The sequence below is a fragment of the Zootoca vivipara genome, chromosome 2, assembly GCF_963506605.1.
Source record: "Zootoca vivipara chromosome 2, rZooViv1.1, whole genome shotgun sequence".
NCBI classification, from domain to species: domain Eukaryota; kingdom Metazoa; phylum Chordata; class Lepidosauria; order Squamata; family Lacertidae; genus Zootoca; species Zootoca vivipara.
Window position 1 is genome coordinate 75,810,337 of NC_083277.1, and position 21,137 is coordinate 75,831,473.

Consider the following 21,137-nt stretch of genomic DNA (forward strand, 5'->3'; position numbering starts at 1 on the left):
GAATGTTCTGGGAGGGAGTTCCAGGGGGAAAGGAAGAAGGAGCAAGAGAGAATGGACAGCAGAGTTGTGGAAGGAAGCAGGAGATGGCGGTTGGAGGAATAAAGATTAGAGCCAGGAACATGTCAGGAAACAAGAAGGACATAAATAAATGGCTGCAGAGGTCTTTGTAGTCCAAGACCAGAAATTAGTGGTTGATGCAGAAAGGGATGCAAAGCCACTCAATTGATTTGTGGGTAGGTCTGAGCTCATACTCTGAATGCTGTCTGTGCTCACAGTCTTTTTTTAGGGGATCCATGGGGAAAAGATGCTTCTGTTGCAGGCATGTTGAATGAGCAATCACATCACAGTATTTTGTCAACATTTTACAGCGTTTTCCTATAGAAAGCACTTCCACTGCAATTGCTGGCGCTGTGTAGACTAGACTGTTGTGGGCACCTATGGGTTAATGCCCAATGACATTGCTGCTGAACATAACTCCCTACCCCACCCTCCTCAGTGCTGTTTGATGAATTGTTGTTACATCTTTCCCCCTTAGTAGTCGCTTGCAGGCTATGCACTCTCCCTCTGTAGCACAGGAGTGCACATCTCACAGAGAGGGTGTTTGTGCATGTGAATTTTGCAACGGTTTTATACTTGTAAAGTGCTTAGAAGTCACCTGGGAAAATTAAGTAGGGTATAAATAAATAAATAATGTCAAAAGATGACAAATAATTTTTTTTTATAAAAAAAAGCTTACCTGTTTACAAGAAGGGAGTCATCCCTGAGCAGCAAAGTTTAACCTCCACTACCATTACATAGGGAAAAAATGTATACTTCTGGTACTGTATACTCCCTAATAAGAGCATAGTTTGGGGTTGTGGGGGGTTGGTTATGTTGGCAGACCTTCAGTGGTCTGCAGAATACATAGTTTTGCTGAGCAAGCATCAAAGAAAGAGAAACAGATGTAGAGAAAACGATTCCCTTTGCAAGGGCGCTCTGCAAGATTCAGAAGGGTTAGGAAGCCCTTATCTCTCAATCCATTCTCCAGGGGGTCTCGACCGTCTACTGCCTACTTTGAAAGGGCTCAGAGACAGATACATCAGATGCTTCCCTGGAGAATTCTCAGGGTCTAGTAGTCAGACTAACCTTGACAAATCTGACCTTCACTTTTGATGTGAGAATTCCCCGGAGAACTCAGAATCTCTTTGGAAAGGCAGCCCTCTTCAAGAATGCCTAGAATGGATCCTATCGTCTTTCTTCCCCCGCCTCCACCCTCAAGCAGTGTTGCCTTAAACTGTGCACCAATATCAAGCATTTTACACACACACATCCATTCATGAAGAGGTAGGTGCGGGGGGGGGGGATGAAGAAAGAACTCCAGCCAAAGCTGATTTACTGAATGTTGAAATTCTGACTGACATGAAATTGGCTCATGTATTTATCTCAGCTGGCTGTTCTTGACTATCCATCCTCCTGCATGCTTGCTAACAAGCTCTGCCTTTTCTATTCCCCAGCAGTTCCTTTCCAGCAAAACCCGTACAACCCTGGGGGCCGTCCCACCATCATCCACTGTTTTCGCTGCGGAGATACGTGTAAAGGGGAGGTGGTGCGTGTCCAGAGCAATCACTTCCACATCAGATGCTTCACCTGCCAAGGTAAGTGCTTTGGAGGATGACTAGCTGCCTTGTTCAAAAAGGACACAAAGGTTAGAGTCAGGCATTCCTCCCCATTCTACAGGATCAAGCCCTTCACAAGCGAAGGCAGTGTTCAGTTTAGCATTTAAGAGGCACGCAACACTTATCCAAAGCTTATGGATTCACTGCATCCATTTACTGATTGTGACAATGAGGAAAGGCAAAGAACATACCCTTCAACATTTCTCCGTTGAAAATGGAACATCCTGTTCCATAATAACAACAATAAATTAATTTTTGTCCATGGGAGAGGTGGTGGACTCATCCTTTCTTGGAGCTTTTTAAGCAGAGGTTGAATGGCCATCTGTCATGGATGCTTTAGCTGAGATTCCTGCATTGGACTAAATGGCCCTCTGGGTCCCTTCCAACTCTTAAGATTCTATGATTCTATTATTTAGACCCCGCCCATCAGACTGGGTTTCCCCAGCCACTCTGGGTGACTTCCAACACACTGTATATAAAAACAAAATAAACCATTATTAAACATTATAAAAATGCCCTATACAGGGCTGCCTTGAGATGGCTCGGGGGTCACATAATTGCATACCCTCCAACATTTCTCCAGTGAAAATAGGGACATCCTGAGGAAAAGCAGGACATTCTAGGATCAAATCAGAAACCGAGATGGCTGCTGTAAATCCAGAACTATCCCTGGGAAATAGGGACACTTGGAGGGTCTGAAAGAATGCTGCAGCCTTCAAATCACGTATTTTTGCATTAGGGCTAGAGCTGAAGCTGATATTTGCAAATATTGGAAAGTTGCCAAACGTTTCTATTTTGCTATTATTTGTTTTTGTTAATGAGAGATCGCCAAGCAAAAAAGGCACTTGCACTTTGAACATTTTGCAGGGATCCAGTGGTGAAATGCAAAGCCTCTCATGAAGGCCTTTTTGTACTTTTATGCCAGACACAGACAAGAGCGAAGTGCTGGACACAGCAAGGAAAACTTGCTTCTTCCCCTTAAATATTAAAGAGGTGCCGTATTTTGGTGCCTATTGAAAACTTTCCTCTTCCAAAAGGCTTTTAAAGTTCAGCTCTTTCCCAGTCAGCATCTGTACTGAGATTGTTTTAAAGATGCTCTTAAGATATATGCATTGCTTTATCACTCGTTTGCCACCCTGGGATCCTTCAGGAGGAAGGGCGAGCCATAAATGTAATCAATTAATTTAATTTAATAAATTGTGAAAAACAGTAAGAGTGAGAATTAACAGGGTGCCTTATCTAGCTCTCACAATTCCCACTGTAAAATTTATAGATCCGGTTACTGCCCCTTCATAAGAGCAGCTGTTTCAATAACTGCATTAAGGAGCCCTTTCACATCCGTTCTGGGCCATTAAGTTTTACAACATCTCAGCGTTGCTCCTCCCCAGCCACCCTTCCATCCACAGGGCAAGGATGAGCTGAAGTATTTCCCAACACTCACGTCTCAACAGAACTCAGCATGGGCTCAGAACATGCTGAAGTGATGGGCTCTGAACACACCTGTCCTGCTGCCCACTCCAAACCTCTGAACATTTGTGGGCGGAGCTCATGTTGAAAAAAACTTGTTCATGGGTCCAAGATAAGGTGAGAAAGCAGGAATTGCAGGGGCTGCACAGCCCCTTGTTCCATCATCAATACTAAGAGCAATGTGTGGTTCACCAGGTTTCAACCAGCAAATCTAGGCAAGGCATCCTATCTGGAGGTGCTCACAGCCTTCAGGATAAGAGGGAATCAAGCAGGTCTATATGCTCTCATATTCACCTGCCAGCAGGGCCAGTTTGAGATCTTTTGGCACCTGAGGCAAGATGTGCCATGGACCTCTCGCTAAATCCAGACCTGTGCCTGGCAGGATGGAAGGAAACCAATGGCATCACAACTCCCAGGTTTCAGCTTTCAGCTGCATCTTCTGTTTATCAGAAGCTGAGTTGGAAGCTGCTGCAAAGACCAGATTGGGATCTCCCGCCCTCTGTGGAGCATGTCGCCCTAGGCGAGTCACCTCATGTGCAGCGGCCATCCTAGGGCAGCAATCTAGCTTAGGGACTGCAGGACAAACTGCAGGGCACACCTTTCCACCAATCAGAATTTCTTCCCTTCATAGAGCTACAATTCCCAGAGTTCATTGCGAAGAGGGGTTGATTGTTCAACCCCTCTGGGATTTGTAACTCTGTGAGGGGGATGGGGTCTCCTAACCATTCTCAGCACCAGAATTCTTTGGGGAAAGCCATGACTGTTTCAAATGTATGCTGTATGCTGTAGATGTGGTCCTTCACAACCACATCGAAAAGATGCAGTCCAAAGCCATAGGTCAAATCTTCTCCTTCTTTCACTAAGTCTAAGTGTGTGCGCATGTCTTTGGTAACTGAGCCATTTGTCCATTTCGTGACAAGACTCTCTCAGTCACCTCACAGGGCGATTAGGAAGACAGGGAAGGCCACTGCCTATGTTTTCCATTCTCTCTTGTGGTTGCAGCAGCCACTAATGATACGATGCACCAGCATCACGCTGAGAAGCAGGGTGGATGGCATGAAGGTCAGACTTCCCTCTGCCAGGCTGCTCTGCCCAGGTACCCTCTTGCTATCTGCTAATGCCCAATTAAAGAAGGCAAAGTCTCTTGCCGTCATGCACCGAGGCTCACAGACAATTACCCGAAGCAGCAGCCAAGCTCTCTTTGTCAGCAGGGCACAAATCTCCCCAAAACAGGCCTGCCCGCTTTCTCTCTCTCTCTTTTTTAATTCTAGACCTTGCCAGCAACCCAACAGTGACATCTTGTGGGGCTGAATGATGGGGCTTGGCCCTTTAGTTCATTTGGTTGGGTTTAAAAGGTAGACACCCTGAAGAGCGAACACATCCAAACTGCCCAAGGAAACATTCTCAGGCTTCCTTTCCCAACTCAGTGTCTTTGCTCTGACCAAGGAACGTTCCTTCTGTCAGTGCACCCCCAACTCTGTTGTAGCACCTCACGCAAGCTCTTTAAAACAGGGCAGTCAGATATTGGACTTGAGGGGCCTGCTTTGCTTTTTACTAAGAACCTCAGGATCTACCAAACATAGCCCCACACAAAAGAAACACATTAAAGAACAGGATTTAAGGAACAAGCTTTGCCTGAGCACGTTCTTTTCAGTATCACAACTGCATTGAGCTCGCCATCCTTTCACATAAAAGTCCTTGCTTCATTTCAGCTGCCTAATTTAGAAGGGAAAAGTCATCCTGTTGTTGCTGTTGTACATTTGGGAGTCAGCAACCTGTTGACCTAAAAACAAACAAACAAACCCTTCTTGTTGTTTTTTTAAAAAGCTGGATACTGTAGTTCAATTGGTTAAAGCATGGGGCTGATAATTGCAGGTTCAGTCCCCATATGGGACAACTGCATGTTCTTGCATCACCGGGGTTGAACTAGATGATCCTCAGGGTCCTTGCTAACTCTATACTGCAAATCAGAGAGGGAGAGAGGGGGGGGGAGAGGGAGGGAGGGAGGGAGGGAGGGAGGGAGGGAGGGAGGGAGGGAGAGAGAGAGAGAGAGAGAGAGAGGAGAGAGAGAGAGAGATGTACTAGTATAGCCTGGTCTACCTTCTGCCCATCCCTGCTTTAGAAGAACAGGTCAGCTTTGGGAAAGATAACTGACAGGCTGAACCTCCTCTATCTGTGTGTGCTTCCCCCTCTGTAGTGTGTGGCTGTGACCTAGCTCAGTCTGGCTTCTTCTTTAAAAATGGGGAATACATCTGCACCCATGACTACCAGAAACTCTATGGCACACGTTGCGATAGCTGCCAAGACTTCATCACGGGAGAGGTGATCTCAGCTTTGGGCCGGACGTACCACCCAAAGTGCTTTGTCTGCAGCATGTGCAGGTGAGTGGGATGTTTGGCTGTGATGGTGGGCAACCCGTTCATAAGTGAAAACCCCGAATGGAAAGCCTGAAACCACATTGTGGAATGTGCAGATACGGCATGGTAGAAACTTGCACTGTGCCGCACCTCCTTTTCTTACACTTTGGGGAGCACCAGGGCAATGGGACCATGTGCTAGAAAGAGGGTATTTTCTTAAAGCATGAGGCAACACAGCCTGGTTGGGAAATGCCTGCATTCTTCACAACGACAAAAAGCTGTACATGCATTGCACTCATTTCTCTAAAATAATATAAAATAAAATATCTATACACGCTCTCAGAACAGTGGATATTTGCACATTCAAAAGTACATACCTGCACAATGCGTCATTAGGCAATAACTGGTTCTATGACCTATTATTGTGCCACATTGGCTGGATCAAGAGCATGACAAGCAAGAGAGGGGTTAATTCTGGCAGTATGGATGTCAGGTTGTATGACTAGCCAATCACTAGCCTGAGGGTAGATGGATGGTCCTGCAACTGGGGAGAGGGGATTAGTAATCTCCCAAGGGAATGGTGAAGCTACTGTGGGGGCTATGAACTCTTCTAGGTCTCAGATATACTCTGGAGGGACAGGTCTATTAATTTGTCATTCTTAGTGTTGGGAGTGCATTAGGAGAGCATTAAAATGAAAGATGGGCAAGGATGAGTGACAGGAAAAGCTAGTCTTTAATTAGCCACACTAGCTGTGCGGCACGCGCGCACACACACACACACACACACGTCACTGCCACCACCATTGCTATAGTCTGCTGGAAGGAATCACATAGCAATGTTGGCACTCACACAATATTTTCCCTTCAAGCATTGCCAGGAAAGGTGTACAAGCAGCTATGACACCGCTGGCAATGTATACCTTGTCCCTGTATTGTGAGACAACAGATTGAACAAGCCGCGGTTTGGTGTAAGTGTACGTCAAGATGGACATTGGGCACAAATTGATCAAGGTAGATCTGCTGCTCAGAAACGGGCTGCATACACACCATACATTTAAAGCACATGGCTTCTCACAAAGAGTAATGGAAACTTTACCCCGCAAAGATCTACACTTCCCAGAACCCTTAACAAACTGCAGTTCCCAGAATCCTTTGGGGAAGCCATGTGCTTTAAATGTAACTCTTGGGGAGATCAAGGTCATACATACAGTTTGGAAAGCCCTGTCTCACTTTGGCATGCTGTGGGTCACTTTCCAAAGACAACTTCAGCCTCTTCCGTTCAGCTGTCATAGTGGCACTGGTGATTTGAGACCCCTGGTGCCTGACAGTCTGTAACTTTACCTCTCTATATATACAGCTTCTTTAGCTTAAAACGTGATGGGATGGGGATCACTGCTTCCACCTATGAGAAACAGATCAACCATTCTGATCCCAGACTACAAAACTGGCATTCTCTAGAAGTCCTATGCCACCCAATATATTTGTTCTCCAGGGTGATTATTCAGTTAAACTGAAATTAATCCAAGCATGTAATGTTCAGGGTATGTTAACACATACGGCTTTGTTTGTATAGACCAGGTGTGCAGATCGTTCCCTTCTCCTCAATGGCATATCCTTTGCTGCAAGCTACAGTATATCCCCCTCCTTCCCCCAATTACTTTCCCCAAATGCCTGCTTGATTGCCTGTGTCTTTATAGACAGGAGCACTTGCTCTGCATTCTTCAACACGTGCAAAATCCCATCTTTTCCACTCAGGATACTGAAATCTGATGAACTGCTGCTGTGTTCTTGCAGCCACCAGCCAAATTAGAATCCTTGCTTCACCTGTATACATGGGTAGAGGTGGAATTACTTAAGCTTGTGCTCCCTTTTTTTAACCTTTTACTATCTTGAGTGTAAATAGAACAAGGCAGTAAAAGTGTACTAACCCTTTTAAATGATCCTCTGTAAAAAGGACCTCTGAGAACAGCTTCCATTGTAATATTTCCACAGTTTCTCTTAGGGTGTTCAGAACCTTTGGAGTATCTTCATGACTTAAACAAACAGGAAAGAGGAGCAGCCAAAAGTGAACTGAGCTACTACCACTGGCATTCTCAAATCCATGATGAGGCAACCTTTCATAGCTGCTGCGTCACAGGAGCTAAATTGACTATACAAACATGCACCCAGATTGTGTATCCGCAGGGAGTTAGCATGGTGTGATTGTGTAGATACAGGGGCGGAGGAAGGGGGTGCGGTGGAGGCAGGTCAACCCGGGTGTTACCACTGAGGAGGGGTGACAAAATGGTGGGCAGCACTCACCATGGGGCCTGCAGCATGCCTGAACCACGCGTCTCTCCTGGGAGATATGCAACGGCTTGGGCACCCGCAGGCTCCACGCTGCCCAAATGGTCCGCCCACTGCCTCCCCCCCCCAGCTGTAGGGCAGCTGAGTGGCAGGAGGCAGGCAGACTCGGGAGGCCCCACATAGCGTCCTGCCCTGGCTCGCCCCACCCCGCGGGCGGCTTGCCCCGCCACCAGGCACAGGGCACCCATGCTGCCCCAGGCACCCATTGGCTTGCTCCACCGCTGTGTAGATATAAATAAAATCTTCACTTCTCATGAAAACAGAATGTACTACCAATATACCTGGGCGTCAAAGTCTGCCCATTGGCAGTCATTGCTGTTATTATAGGGGTCATGGCACATCTCATTCCCCCTCCCTGCAATTTCCTTTTATTTGTAGGTGTTGTAGGAGGGGGGAAGGAGCCCGGGAGGGGGGGAACCTTTCCTTTTGTCTCATAACATGAAGCACTCCTGGTAACTCCTTGCATGACACATTGGCCACCCCAGAAGCAGAGGGAATGCTTCTTTTCACATGCCTTCTGCCTACGTGTGTGAAGTCTCCCAAGATATAGTTGAAGTTGACCCAGGTGGCGCTGTGGTTAAACCACTGAGCCTAGGGCTTGCTGATCAGAAGGTCGGTGGTTCGAATCCCTGTGACGGGGTGAGCTCCCGTTGCTTGGTCCCAGCTCCTGCCAACCTAGCAGTTCGAAAGCACGTCAAAATGCAAGTAGATAAATAGGAACCGCTACAGCGGGAAGGTAAACGGCGTTTCCATGTGCTGCTCTGGTTTGCCAGAAGCGGCTTTGTCATGCTGGCCACATGACCTGGAAGCTATACGCCGGCTCCCTCGGCCAATAATGCGAGATGAGCGCTGCAACCCCAGAGTCGGTCATGACTGGACCTAATGGTCAGGGGTCCCTTTACCTTTACCTTTACCTTGATGCCTGCGTGTCCCTGCTCATTGACTTTTCTATGCCGAGTTTTGTGCACATACTTCTCTGTTTTCTGCATATGCAGATAAGAGCATTGCTAGTTCTGCAATATTCATTTTTTTCTGTTAAAAAAATATAAGGCCTTCATCGTTATGAACCAAATATTGATATTTGAATTGAAATGTTCAAATATGTTAATAAGGATCATGAAATCTGCTGCTATAATGTTTGATGTTAAGCTGTTGGTTCTGCTCAGTTGCAAAAGCAATGAGAATGATATTAACTGTACTACTTTCTGGTGTAACTGGAACTTTTTTAAAAAAGAAGGGAAGTAGGGTATAAAGGAAGACAACAAAATGACAGAGATGTTGAAGGGGGAAATAGGAGATGCCTGGGATGGCCCAAGGGGAGCAGAACAAATTGGCCTGTCCCAGAGTTTTAGTAATACTGCAACACAGGGGGAGATTGAGAATGGAGCAATGTCCCCTTTTTCTAATTAACATTTTCAATACCATGTTCAAAAGCAACATACAGAGGAGGGGGGGGCAAGGCTTAAACATAAAAGAAAAACAGAGGAGCACTGAAGATAGCTTGAAGAGGCATAGATCCAATGATGGGTGTGAGGTGCTGTAGAAGAAGAAGAACTAGCAAACCGGCAAAGGGGATCCATAGATATCTGATATCTGAAGTCCTACAGAGTATTTGTGATGTTTTCTTTCAGGAAGCCGTTCCCCATTGGAGACAAAGTCACATTCAGTGGCAAGGACTGTGTTTGCCAAACCTGCTCCCATTCACTGATCAGCAACAAACCCATCAAGATTCATGGACCAAGCCGTAAGTCCAGCAGATCCTATCTCATTATTTTTATACTTTGCCAGTAAATGTGCGGAGAACCTCCATCCGATGTGAGCCCTTGAGAGTCTCCCCAGGCTGTACCTCTTTCTCAGGTCACATCTCTCACTGGCTCCACTTTGCATACTCCTTGCGTGTTTTTGCTGGGCTGGAATGTGTCCTGAAACTCTGGTGCTTCTTCTGGACCCACCCACCACAGGCATCTGGTCCTCAGAAGTTTGCCCAGAGAATTATGTGGCCCTCAGATTGAAACAGGTTCTCTACTCCTGTTTTAAATGGCAATCACTCTTTAAAAAGTACAATACGTTTTTTGGCGAGTGGTCTGCACTGGGATGTGGACCAGCTGGGCACAATTGCAATGCAGGCTGTGTGATGTCAGTGTGGAAGCAACAGATGTTCTTGTTCCCTAGTGATTTACTTAGACACATTGATTGCAAGGGAAGAACAGCACAGTCTTCCCCAAAAAGATTACAAAACTGTGTGTGTGTGTGTGTCCCATCCCCTGGTGACAGTCTGCTCCTGGCCAGGCTGCAGGGAACTGCCAAACACGAGCAACACTGTGAACACAATCCAGCTGAGAGCACTTGTACCTATTGATTTCAATAGATTTACATATACATAGCACCATGTTTGAGAATGTGGTCTGCATGTAGAATTAGTTGATGTCTGAGAGTTAGTTGAGGAAGGATGATTTAAAATACATATTTTAAGAAACAATAATAGAAGTACATAAAAAGGCACTGTTACAAGAGAAAGTCAAACTTCCATCCGCATTTCTGCAGACCCCTCCCCCTTTTTGTTGTACAGCTGCATTTGGAAATATAATTCCAAATTTGTGCACTTAGCTAATATACATACATACATACATACATACATACATACATACATACATACATACATATGTATATAAGATGTTGGTGCCCACAAGGATTCCTCAGTATTGGCTCCCTGAATCTTCCCAAAGGCATGAGTGTATATAACTGCACTGTGACCATTTGATCCAGGGTTGATTTTTTGATGCCTAAAACTGAACCATGTTTATGTGTCCACATCAACTGAATATCAGGACATGCTCTCTCTGTCTTGGCAGCTGGATCTGCAGGCTACAGCTGACCTCCAGGCTGTTTAGTTTGCTGTACCCCACTGATAACCTCCAGACTGGTCAGCAAATGCATTTTTAGCAGATGTGGAGGATCTTTACCTGGGATGGGGAAACCTGTGCCCCTCCAGATATTGTTGGACTCCAACTCCCATCAGCCCCAGCCAGCATGGCCAATGGACTCCCCTGCCCCTGGTCTATAGGAAAGAGATGCCCTGTAAAGGCAAGCAAGGGTGGGAATTGAGGGTAGGGTTGACTATTGGCCTTTCCTTTGCAATGAAAGATGGAGGTCGTCTTGTGACACAGCTTCTTTCCTTTGGATGGGAGGCAGAAGCCGAGCAGCTGCATCTGTCAGTCCCCTCCATGCTATCAAAGGAGGAAGAGGCCTTCTATAGCTTGGAATCTAATGTATCTACAACCACTAAAGTAACATAGAGATAGCAGAAATGTGTACTTGATGACAACAATATTCTTTTACCAGCTTCTGCATCCAAGAAGTGATTGCACCCAGACATCACAGTGTCTTGTCCCTCCTTATTATGAGACGATGTCTCCGATTGATCAAAAGATGTCACTGAAATGCAATAAAATCTTTCATGGCATCTTTGGCTGGAGTTTGTCCCTGGAGTTTTTGGAATGATGAACTTGGCAGCTGTCCTCCTTTCAGATCCCAATATTTCAGAGTTACAAACAGCTTCCATCCATGCAGCAAAGTGAAACAGCTGCTTCAATCTGTGTATTTTAGGCTCCATTCATGCTGTTGTACTTGGAGACAGACAGAATTGGACCTCTAGGGTGCAAGTCTCTTCAAAGGAAACAGGAACTGAGCAAGGGCATAGTAGTTCATTACAATGAGAGATGTGGAGGAGAACTTCCCAGTGGATTGTGGACCCCATGTTAATTATTAAGATAGGGATGTCATTTGTATTTCCTGGCTCAGAATGTCTTTGGCTGGCCCTGCCTCCATTCTTGTGATACTTGTAATACCAAGGTGATATATATAATACTAATACTACATGTGGCACACATACTACACATGTCACACATATGTCATTGTGCACATAATATGTAAGAAAATACTCTGCTAAGGTATTTTCTATTACAGTAAGTCAATGAGATGTTCTCTGGGTTCTAATTATCACCTTATAGCTGTAGTAGTAGTAGTAGTAATAATAATAATAATAATAATAATAATAATAATAATAATAATAATAATGGAACAGAACTCTCAGAATAGGCTAGTTAGCCAACAGTTTCTACTACTGGAAACTCAGGAACCAGGTGCTGTGAATCAAACTGGCAGCCCAGATCCTGCTGAACCTGCACAATGCTTCTCTTCTCTTCCCCTCCCTCTGTGTCTGATTTCCAGGAATCTGTTTAGAGCCAGGAGAGAGAAACCAAGTGAAGGCCACTATGTGGTTTCTGCCCCTCTACCCCTCCCTTTCCTCTCCATGCCCTAGACCACTATCAGGTCACCTGAAGACCACATCCTCCCCTGAAATCCACTCTTGCATATATTCCGCTCCTTGGCTGTGTAGCTCAGGTTACTTGAGGGCAGCATGGATTATTCATAACCAGCTGCAAGCAGCATTCAGGATGGGTCCAGGTGAAACACAGTGACTCTCTCTCTCTCTCCCTCTTTCTCTCTTTCTCTCTTTCTCTCTCTCTACCTATATTAGCCACTGCTCTTAATGCACACTCACTGGTGCTGCTAAAACAGCACCTCCCTGTTGTTTCAGAAAAGGAGGCAGGAAGAGTATATGCAAAGGCTACCCAGGTTAGAACGCCCCACAATATATAAAGGCAAAACATTTTGCTGTGGGAGTTTAAGATCATTTTGGTAGCCGCTGTAAAACATATAAGGCTTTCGTGATTATCTGCCTTTTCTTCCAGGATCCAGAGCAAACTTGCCTGAAGTGTTGTATGGCGCTTTTAAAAATAGCTGGAGGTTTCCCTAAGCCTTCCTAGTGGTGGAATGTAGCAAAAAAGGGTGAGCAGCCGGCAAGCCTGAGGGTAGCGTTGACAGATTAGTGAAGAGCGAGAAAAGGAGGGACAGCAAACGGAGCTTGAAGATCTGCTTCGTGTTTTCTCCCTCCAGCACTCTTGAGGTGTGGCAAGTGAAAAACAGCATCAGCAGTGATGGATGCCCTTCACCTTTTCATTGCACTCACTCTGTTGTTGCGGGAATGGATTTCCCAAAAGGATCAGCCCATCTTCTACATGGGCAGCAAAGCGGCTACTTGGAAATCTGGGGGATTCTCCACTTTTGAAGGAGCAGGAGGAAAGAGGCTGTCAGAGCACAGTCAAGGTCGTGGCTTCCAAGCCCATGTGCTTCCTGTCACTGGTCTCGGCAGACAGCGAAGGAAATGGGAAAGGAAGGGAAGCCAGTAAATAACGCCACAGACCAGACATGGCCAAGGCAGGCAGAGGTTAGGGAACAGCTCTTCCGATGTAGCCTTGCATCGAAAAATGCCCTTCCATTTCTATTAGTGGGAGACATGGGGTAGGTGGGGGCTGCCAGCAGAATGTCAACTACCAAATGGGGCAATGGGGCATGGAGATGAAACAAAGGGGCCCATGGTGCCCTCAAGTATCTGGTGGTGTGTAGAAGCTCCATCCATGTGCCCCAACTCTGTTTCTTTGCTTTCCTTTTCACTTCTGCCAGGCGCTCCTCGGTTAGGTTCTTCAAAAGCGAAGGTGCACCTGAATTGCCACATCTGGCTTGGTTTGAGCAGTTGGATCAGGAGGGGAAACAGCAAGGAAGAGGAAGGAATTGGCAGCCAGCTGGAATGTGGCCGTTCTTTCCACAGGCCTATTACATAAGCACCCTACTTGCCAGCAGTAAAATGTGGGAAACCAAGTCAGGCTCAACAAATGTGACCTAAAACAGGAAGTGCACTTTCTGCCCTAGGTGCTCATTTCAGCACAGGGCTGAGAGCAATATTTACAACTTTCAGCTTGCAATTTTGTGTGTGTGTTAGCTCAACAATTATTCTGGGAGCCACTTTGTGCCATTCTCCACTGTTCCCTTCTGGACAACCTTCTGGGGCCCACATTCCTGTGATAGGCGGGACCCAGAGGCAAAAGTGGGTGGCGCCACTAATGCAAAGTGTCCCATTGTAAAGCAGTGTCTTGTTCTCACTGGAGCATCCAGGGTCAGTCCAAGGTCAGGGTCCAAGCATACAGAGCTTACAACAAGGGTCAGGCAAGCAGCAAGGTCAGAACAACTTGTGATCAGAATGTGCAGAGGTTGACTCTTATCATCTACCTTCTTGCAGAGGAGGCCTTTCCTCTCAAGGAGACCTTTACTCCTGAGGAGCCCTTGGCACTTATTTGGACGAGACAGGTTTCCAATCTGCCATTCCCTCATGTCAGAGGCTGAGCTGACCCTGAGTGTGGGTGGCCCCTCCTTTGCCTCTTCATGAGACCTTGGCTCCTCACCCCTGATGGAGCCTGATCCAGGGCTTGGTGTAAGGCTGACACCTCCTGTTCCTCTTTTGGTGAGGACTCCACATCTCACCTCCCTGTGACATGGCAAGTAGGCTAGTTTCTACACATACACCCCTCTTTCCCCTCCATTCAGGCAAGAAAAAGGCACCATCAGATTTCAAGGACATATTCCAGCCAGGCAAAAGATGTGAAGGAGGTCTAGTGAGGGGTGTGGCCTGGGGAAAATTCTGAGGGCCAGACAAAGAGGCCTGGAGGGCTGCACTCCCCTCCTGGCCCTGAGGTCCTTCATCCCTGTGCTAGATAAATAGCTACTCCTTGCATAAAATTTGGACAGGACCCTGAAAATGGCACAGGGCTCCCAGAATGTCTGTACCATTTACTGCATGCCCTGTCATTCAAGTTAGTGCTGTCCATGATTCTGCAAGGCAGCATGCCATTGGTGGGCGCAGCTGTCCTTCAGTGTCTGCTTCTTAAACTGTTCAAGATACTGCTGCTGTGTTGTTAATTCTGCTTCGTTTGCTTCCCAGAATGTGCAGGTTGCAAGGAGGAGATCAAGCAAGGTCAGTCTCTCCTGGCCCTGGAGAAACAGTGGCATGTCAGCTGCTTCAAGTGCCAAACCTGTGGGATCGTCCTGACTGGAGAATACATCAGCAAGTGCGTGTCTCCTCCCCATGGCCTGCTGGCCCACATTCCTCATGTCTCTGCTGAGTGGGTGGGGATTGCTTCGAAGCTAAGCATTTGACCTGTGCCCTTGGAGAAGGTCTCCAGGCTGCACCACCTGGCATCTCTCGTTTGACTTTGTACCTTGCATCCAAGCTGGGAAAGAAAGAGTGACTCTTCTGTGCCTCCTCTTTTTCATTCCCTGTGTAAGGCACAAAGAGGGGAGTTGCACATCTCTTTCTCGGGAAAGATATGCAGCCTCCCTCCTGGAGGGAACCAGCAGATCACCTTTCCTACAAACGTCATTTGACAGGCCACAGGACTGCTGCAGTAAATACTGCACCTGTCTCCTGTGTGTAGATGGATGAGAGTTGAAACTGTGACGTTACAGACAGTGCCAGGAAATATTTGAGGCTATATAATGAGAGCAACGTTTTCTCTTGACTGAGTAATGCAGAGAAATTACTTTCATTGGCAGTAAAGCTATCTTAAATTCCCTCAAGATAATTGTTTGTAAAACTGCCATCAGTACTGAAAGTCACTGGACAGCGTCTGCTAGAATCCCATTTAAAAGCCACATTACATTTTTACTGTGCAGTTAGTGATTTAATTACTCAATACACACTGGTTAATCAATGGACACTTTTAGCCCTGGAGTAATCTAGGCGTGATAGGGCAAAGGATCTTCTGAATCCTTTCACACAGAAACAAATCCTTGTGCTAGCATAACATGTGGGTGTTTTTCTGAGTGCTGAGTTTGATTCCCAGTATATATGCAGCAGGCCAATAAAATAAAATAGTAGTCACATTGCAATTTGATCATTATATTTTGCAAGTTCCCTCCCCTCCCCTTTCCTAAACAAATATGAATGACTGTGTAGAAAGCGTAATGCGTGAAGCAGGTTTTGGTCAGACTTAACACTCCTCAAAGAAAAGTCTACAGACTATTTAATGCCTGCCTGCCTCCTTTAGTCTCCTTTATCAAAACTCCTCATGCTTTTCCCTCTGATTAAGATGTCAGAGCCCAAGCATGAGTCAGGGGCCTGCTCTCCGTTGGGCTAAGCATGGTCACAGTTCTTTCTTGCTGTTGGGTGGCCATTGCACTAGGTTACTTCTTCATTGTGTATAGACTGCATTAAGATCATTATCACATCTCAGTATCATAGCCCCTTTGTGAACTTAACTAGAGTTTCTGACTGGACACCAAAATAAGCTCCTGGCAGGCTGCTTTCCCCCTTGGTGCCCTTCACTTGAGCGCAGGTCACATTTCAGCATCATACAATAGAAATTCTGCTGAGGGGTGGGGGGAGATTCTTGACTATCCTTTTCCCTCTTCTAAACCTCATAGCCTGAATCTTTTCCCACAGGGATGGCATTCCATACTGTGAATCTGACTACCATGCCCAATTTGGCATTAAATGCGAGACCTGCAACCGGTACATCAGTGGCAGAGTCCTGGAGGTGAGCCCTTTCTCTAACACCAATGGTATTGTTGTCGTGATGTCAAGGAAGCTAAGCTTTGTGTTAGCAAGAGATACACAGGACACTATTTTTTTTTCCTTTCTGGCTTCCGCTCAGACTTGAGACTTCTCGTTACACAGGGATACATGCGGGGCTTTTTTAAAGCCAGAACTCAGTTCTGGCCCCTCTCAGGTGGGGACCATTGCCATTATAAAAGAACAGGAAAGGTGTCCATAGTAAGTTCTGACTCCCCTTGTTCTAGAAAAATGGTACTGGATACATGGATAGTGATTGGATGATGTAAGCAAGGGCTATCAGGTCAGGTGGTTTGGGGTTTTGTTTTTGTTTGTTTGTTTTTGTTCCTGGCACTTTCTAGGCTCTGGCGCTGATTTTACCCCAAAAGTAAAATAGAAATTGTAATAATGTCCCCGATGTAAAGCTGGGGTAAAAGACTGCTAGCTCTCCAAGTGACGCTGGACTACAACCCCCATCCTCCTTGACCGTTGGTCATTCTGGCTGGGGATGATAGGAGCTGGAGTCCAGAGATATATGAAGGGCCACAAGTTCGCCAGCCCTGTTGCAAGGGACTGGTTTTCTGGAAGGGTGTATGTTGCACTTCAGAATCTGAGTGACAGGAGGAGAAGCAGCAACTGTGCATTACGATTATATAGGCAAGCTTGGAGGATGCTAAATATAGCAGTCTATATATAACTGGAGTGGGGAGTGCTAAAAATTGGCACGGCTGTGTCTGAATTGCATAGCATTGGATTGTGCCTTTTCATTTATAATCTGGTGGCTGCAGTGGCATCCTCCAGGTCCAAGTATCATCGGGGGTTTTTCTGAAAGTTTGTTTCCATTCCTCATGATGACAGAGGAAAACACACTGAAAAGGTATGAGGAATGCAGTACAGTATCTGTTGTAAATAGCTCAGTTGGTTAGAGTCTGGTGCTGTTAATGCCAAGGTTGAACCCCTCTTGATCGGCCAGTGAGTCCCAACCGTCTTTCCTCAGTCAGCAGCAAATTAAATTAGAAACTTTCCTCATTTCTGGAAAAAGAACATTTGTTGAATCAAAATGAAGTAGACAAATGAAGCCATTTCAGGCAAATGTCTCCGATTTGCACCAACACGTTTTAGGTAAGCACAGAACTCCTCAGCTTCTGATAAAGCGCCAGTCTCATATCAGAAGAGCACTGCTGAGTCTAAGACCTATCGAGCCCACCATCCTGTTTCCCATAGCGGCCAACCAGATGCCTTTGGGAAGCCCATAATCAGGCTATGAGTGCCATCGCCCACTCCTGCTGTTATTCTCCAGCAACTGGTATTCAGAGTCATGCTGCCTCACATCCCTGTCATGAGAAGCAGCCAAGGACAGGTTCATCCTCTCTGAATTTGCCTACTGCTTAAGTTGATGGGCATCACTAGGCAATGAAGGAGCAAATTCCATCATTTAATTATGTGCTGTGTGAAGAAGTCCTTTGTTTCGTCTGTCTTGAATCTTCCGATGTTTAGCTTTGCTGGATGATCGCAGGTTCTGATAGTATGAGGCTGGGAGACATCTTCTATCGACATTCTCCCCACTATGCATAATTTTATTAACCTTTCTTGTGTGTATCCCCCACTTTCTTGCCTTTTTGCTGAACTAAAAAGTCCCAGATCTTTCCTGATAGGGAAGTGGCTCCAGTCCCCTGGTCATTTTGGGGTATGTGGCCTTTATCTGTACCTTTTCCACATCTACAATATCCTTTCTGACATGCAGCAGCCAGAACTGTGCACAGAAGTCCAGATATGATCACATCACAGATCAGTTTAAATGGTGCTGTATTATGGTATCCTCTTGAAGTGCGTAAATAAATTAGGCAAAAATAGCCGGGCGCTTTGTCCATCAAGTGCCCAATCTGTGCTCCCAGCCTGCAATAGAAGACCCCCTTCTTGGGATTTCAATTCTATCACTGCTGTGCCCCTGAAGAAAAGGAGGAGCTGTAGCTCAGTGCTAGAGCATCTGCTTTGCATGCAGAATGTCCTAAGTTTGATCCCCAGCATCTCCATGTAGGGCTAGGAGTATTCCCTGTCTAACATCCCTGCAGAGGTGTATTTAGGGGAGCACGGTTGGTTTGCCTGCACTGAAGGAGCGTCTCCACCTCCATCGTTCTGCCCGGACACTGAGGTCCAGCACCGAGGGCCTTCTGGCGGTTCCCTCATTGCGAGAAGCCAAGTTGCAGGGAACTAGACAGAGGGCCTTCTCGATAGTGGCGCCCGCCCTGTGGAACGCCCTCCCATCAGATGTCAAAGAGAAAAACAACTACCAGACTTTTAGAAGACATCTGAAGGCAGCCCTGTTTAGGGAGGCTTTTAATGTTTAATAAATCACTGTGTTTTATTTTTCTGTTGGAAGCCGCCCAGAGTGGCTTGGGAAACCCAGCCAGATGGGCGGGGTATAAATAATAAATTATTATTATTATTATTATTATTATTATTATTATTATTATTATGAGTGCCAAGCTGAGAGGTGTCACAGCAGACGCTGCAACAATGACAAACAATGGAAGGTGAGAGGGCGGGGGGGGCACCAGATTTTGGTGTCGCACAGAGTGAAATGTTACAGCCCCAATTCCTGGAGACCTGTCTCCGATCCCAGAGAGCTGCTGCCAGTCAAGTGCAGACAGTACTGAGATGGGTGGATCAGTGATCTGACTCACTGTAAGGCAGCTTCCTAGGTATGTATCTCCTCTCCCAAGTCCCAGGCATTTCAGAAATGCTGCTCGACTGTCTCTGTGGCTGCAAGAGCCATCAATTACCCTACCTGCCCTCCAGGTGACATGAGCTCATTTCTCAGATGCTCCTCTCCATCCATCTACCTGAGGGAATGCTCTGTCACCAGGTTCCACACCCTGCCTCTCTCTGTTGCTGTGGCAACAAATCCTGCACAGCTGTTAGCCATGCGGCAATGTGCTAGCAGGGAAAAGGAATTCATGGTGGATGAAGGCTGTGACTGCAAAGAGAAAATTGGGAGCCCAGGGCAAGCATTCCAGGACCCACAGGGATTGTGGAGTGAGATAATTAAAGTGTTGACACTCCAGGGTGTTGGAGGGCAGAACAGTGAATGGCAAAACAGAAGCGTTGTGTTAATGTAAATAGCAAGCCAGGTGGATTAAAACTGTGCTGGGTCTTCCTTTAACATGAGTCAGTGAAGATTACTTTTAAAGTCCTTTTTTAAGAGAGAGAGAGAGAGAGAGAGAGAGAGAGAGAGAGAGAGAGAGAGAGAGAGAATGAATTAATTTCCCCTAAAGCATGCAGCCACTGGGTGGCATTCAACTAAGTTTTAAATTAATGGTCCTAATGTACTCATTCATTGGAATGGGTCTATTCTGAATAAAATTTGGATGAATACCACCCACTGAATTTAAATGGGGCTCAGCTCATGCTGGGGCACAGATTCAGCTCCAGAATCTGTTTTCAGTGCCACATCTGATCCCTGAAATATGTGAAGAAATGGTAAAGCAAAATTTCTCAGAGCATGTGCAGAGTTTTCCCCTGAACAACTGCAGCCTGTCACAATCAATTTAGGAACAAGGAGGAAGGCAGATGGAAGGCTTGAAATTGGCACCTCTCTTATCAGAAACTGAGCCCTGGCAGGGAGGTAATGAGGCCTGCCAGTCCTGCCACAGACAATTCTTTTCGTAGACTTTGAAAGATCCATGGACACGCCACTTTTGCATGGTTAGGTGCTTGTCAGTTTCATGTCAAGCTTTTGCCTCCCCACACCTGCACTGGCCATCTGCTTCCCAGACTTTAATGAAGGCCTGTCTCCAGAGTGAAATTGACATGAAACTGCCACACATCCAACCATCTGACTATTCAAAAGCCCGCACTAAAAGGCTCCTAAGACCCAGAGCGTATGAAGCAGCCCCTGAAGGCCGGGAGCTTAAGCATTAAGTCAGTTTGCCAGCTGAAATTCAGTTGTCCCTCCATGCCATCTGTCTGCCCCACACAGTCAAGCCAAGACGTGTGGAGCAGCCCTGTAAATGTGTTTTAATCTTACAGCCTGGCACAAAGGAGGGCAGCAATGCGAAGAGTGCCTTGATTCTAAGCATTTGGCCAGTTGATCTTCACTAGGCGTGCAACCTCTTAAATGTTGCTGCAGCTCAGTAGCAGAGATGACCTGATTGTAAGCTTCAGAATGCATAGAGCAGGTTGGAAGACTTCCAGAAGAGCAAGATCATTGGATTTGCTCTCCAGAGCTGAGTTCCTGAGATATGGCTTAATTTTTTTCTCAATGGCTAAGAGTCCCTTCGCTTCAACTGCAAAAGGCAAACTCTTGTGTTTCCACCACCGACATGGAGGGGAACCAAATGTCTGAAAACACAAAACAAATGTGAGCTTCCCAGGCTGCTGCGTCTCAATTTTTGGACACGTTTTCAGAAACATCTCTCCTCTCTGCCTCCTGTGCTGTTCTAAATAGACACAAATAGTGGACCTGACCTTCATATTTACCAGAACATTTGAGACAAGCCTTATTCAGCACCTTCTTTTTACTCCTTGATTTCCTGAATTGAGTCTCTCTAGGGGGATCCCTGGAGCCTGGTCATGGGGAACTCCTTGTCTAATCCTGACGATGGGATTGGCTGCAAATAGGTCAGCTGGGCTCTGGGAAGAGTCTGCGTGTGACCCTGGAGCACAATGCAAAGTGGAGGCATTGTTACGCCTGATGTGTTGCGTAATGATGGCTGCAGAGCCATGGGGCAATGGAGAGGTCCTGTGGGCATGGGGCAACCTCTTCTTCTGAGAAAAATCCAGAGCACAGTCCCTTTGCTGTCTTTTCCAGTCATATCTTGGCATGGAAACTCAGCCTCTCAGGGGTTGCCTTGCTTGTGCTGAGCA

At 46.3% G+C, this 21,137-nt stretch overlaps 1 protein-coding gene across 12 annotated transcripts in view; it reads left to right on the forward strand.

Moving 5' to 3' along the window:
• Positions 1–21,137, forward strand: part of ABLIM3 (actin binding LIM protein family member 3) — a 171,023-nt gene that overhangs the window by 109,853 nt on the left and 40,033 nt on the right. For 11 of the 12 annotated variants that reach the window (XR_009557151.1, XR_009557153.1, XR_009557155.1 and 8 more), the window contains 5 exons: positions 1,494–1,634; positions 5,320–5,503; positions 9,457–9,569; positions 14,664–14,790; positions 16,164–16,257. Coding sequence is in view for 1 of the 12 variants with exons in the window: in XM_060271707.1 (XP_060127690.1) it covers positions 1,494–1,634; positions 5,320–5,503; positions 9,457–9,569; positions 14,664–14,790; positions 16,164–16,257 (659 nt within the window). In the remaining 11 variants the exon portion in view is untranslated. The remainder of the gene's footprint in view (positions 1–1,493; positions 1,635–5,319; positions 5,504–9,456; positions 9,570–14,663; positions 14,791–16,163; positions 16,258–21,137) is intronic. The other variant, XR_009557156.1, reaches the window with a different exon arrangement.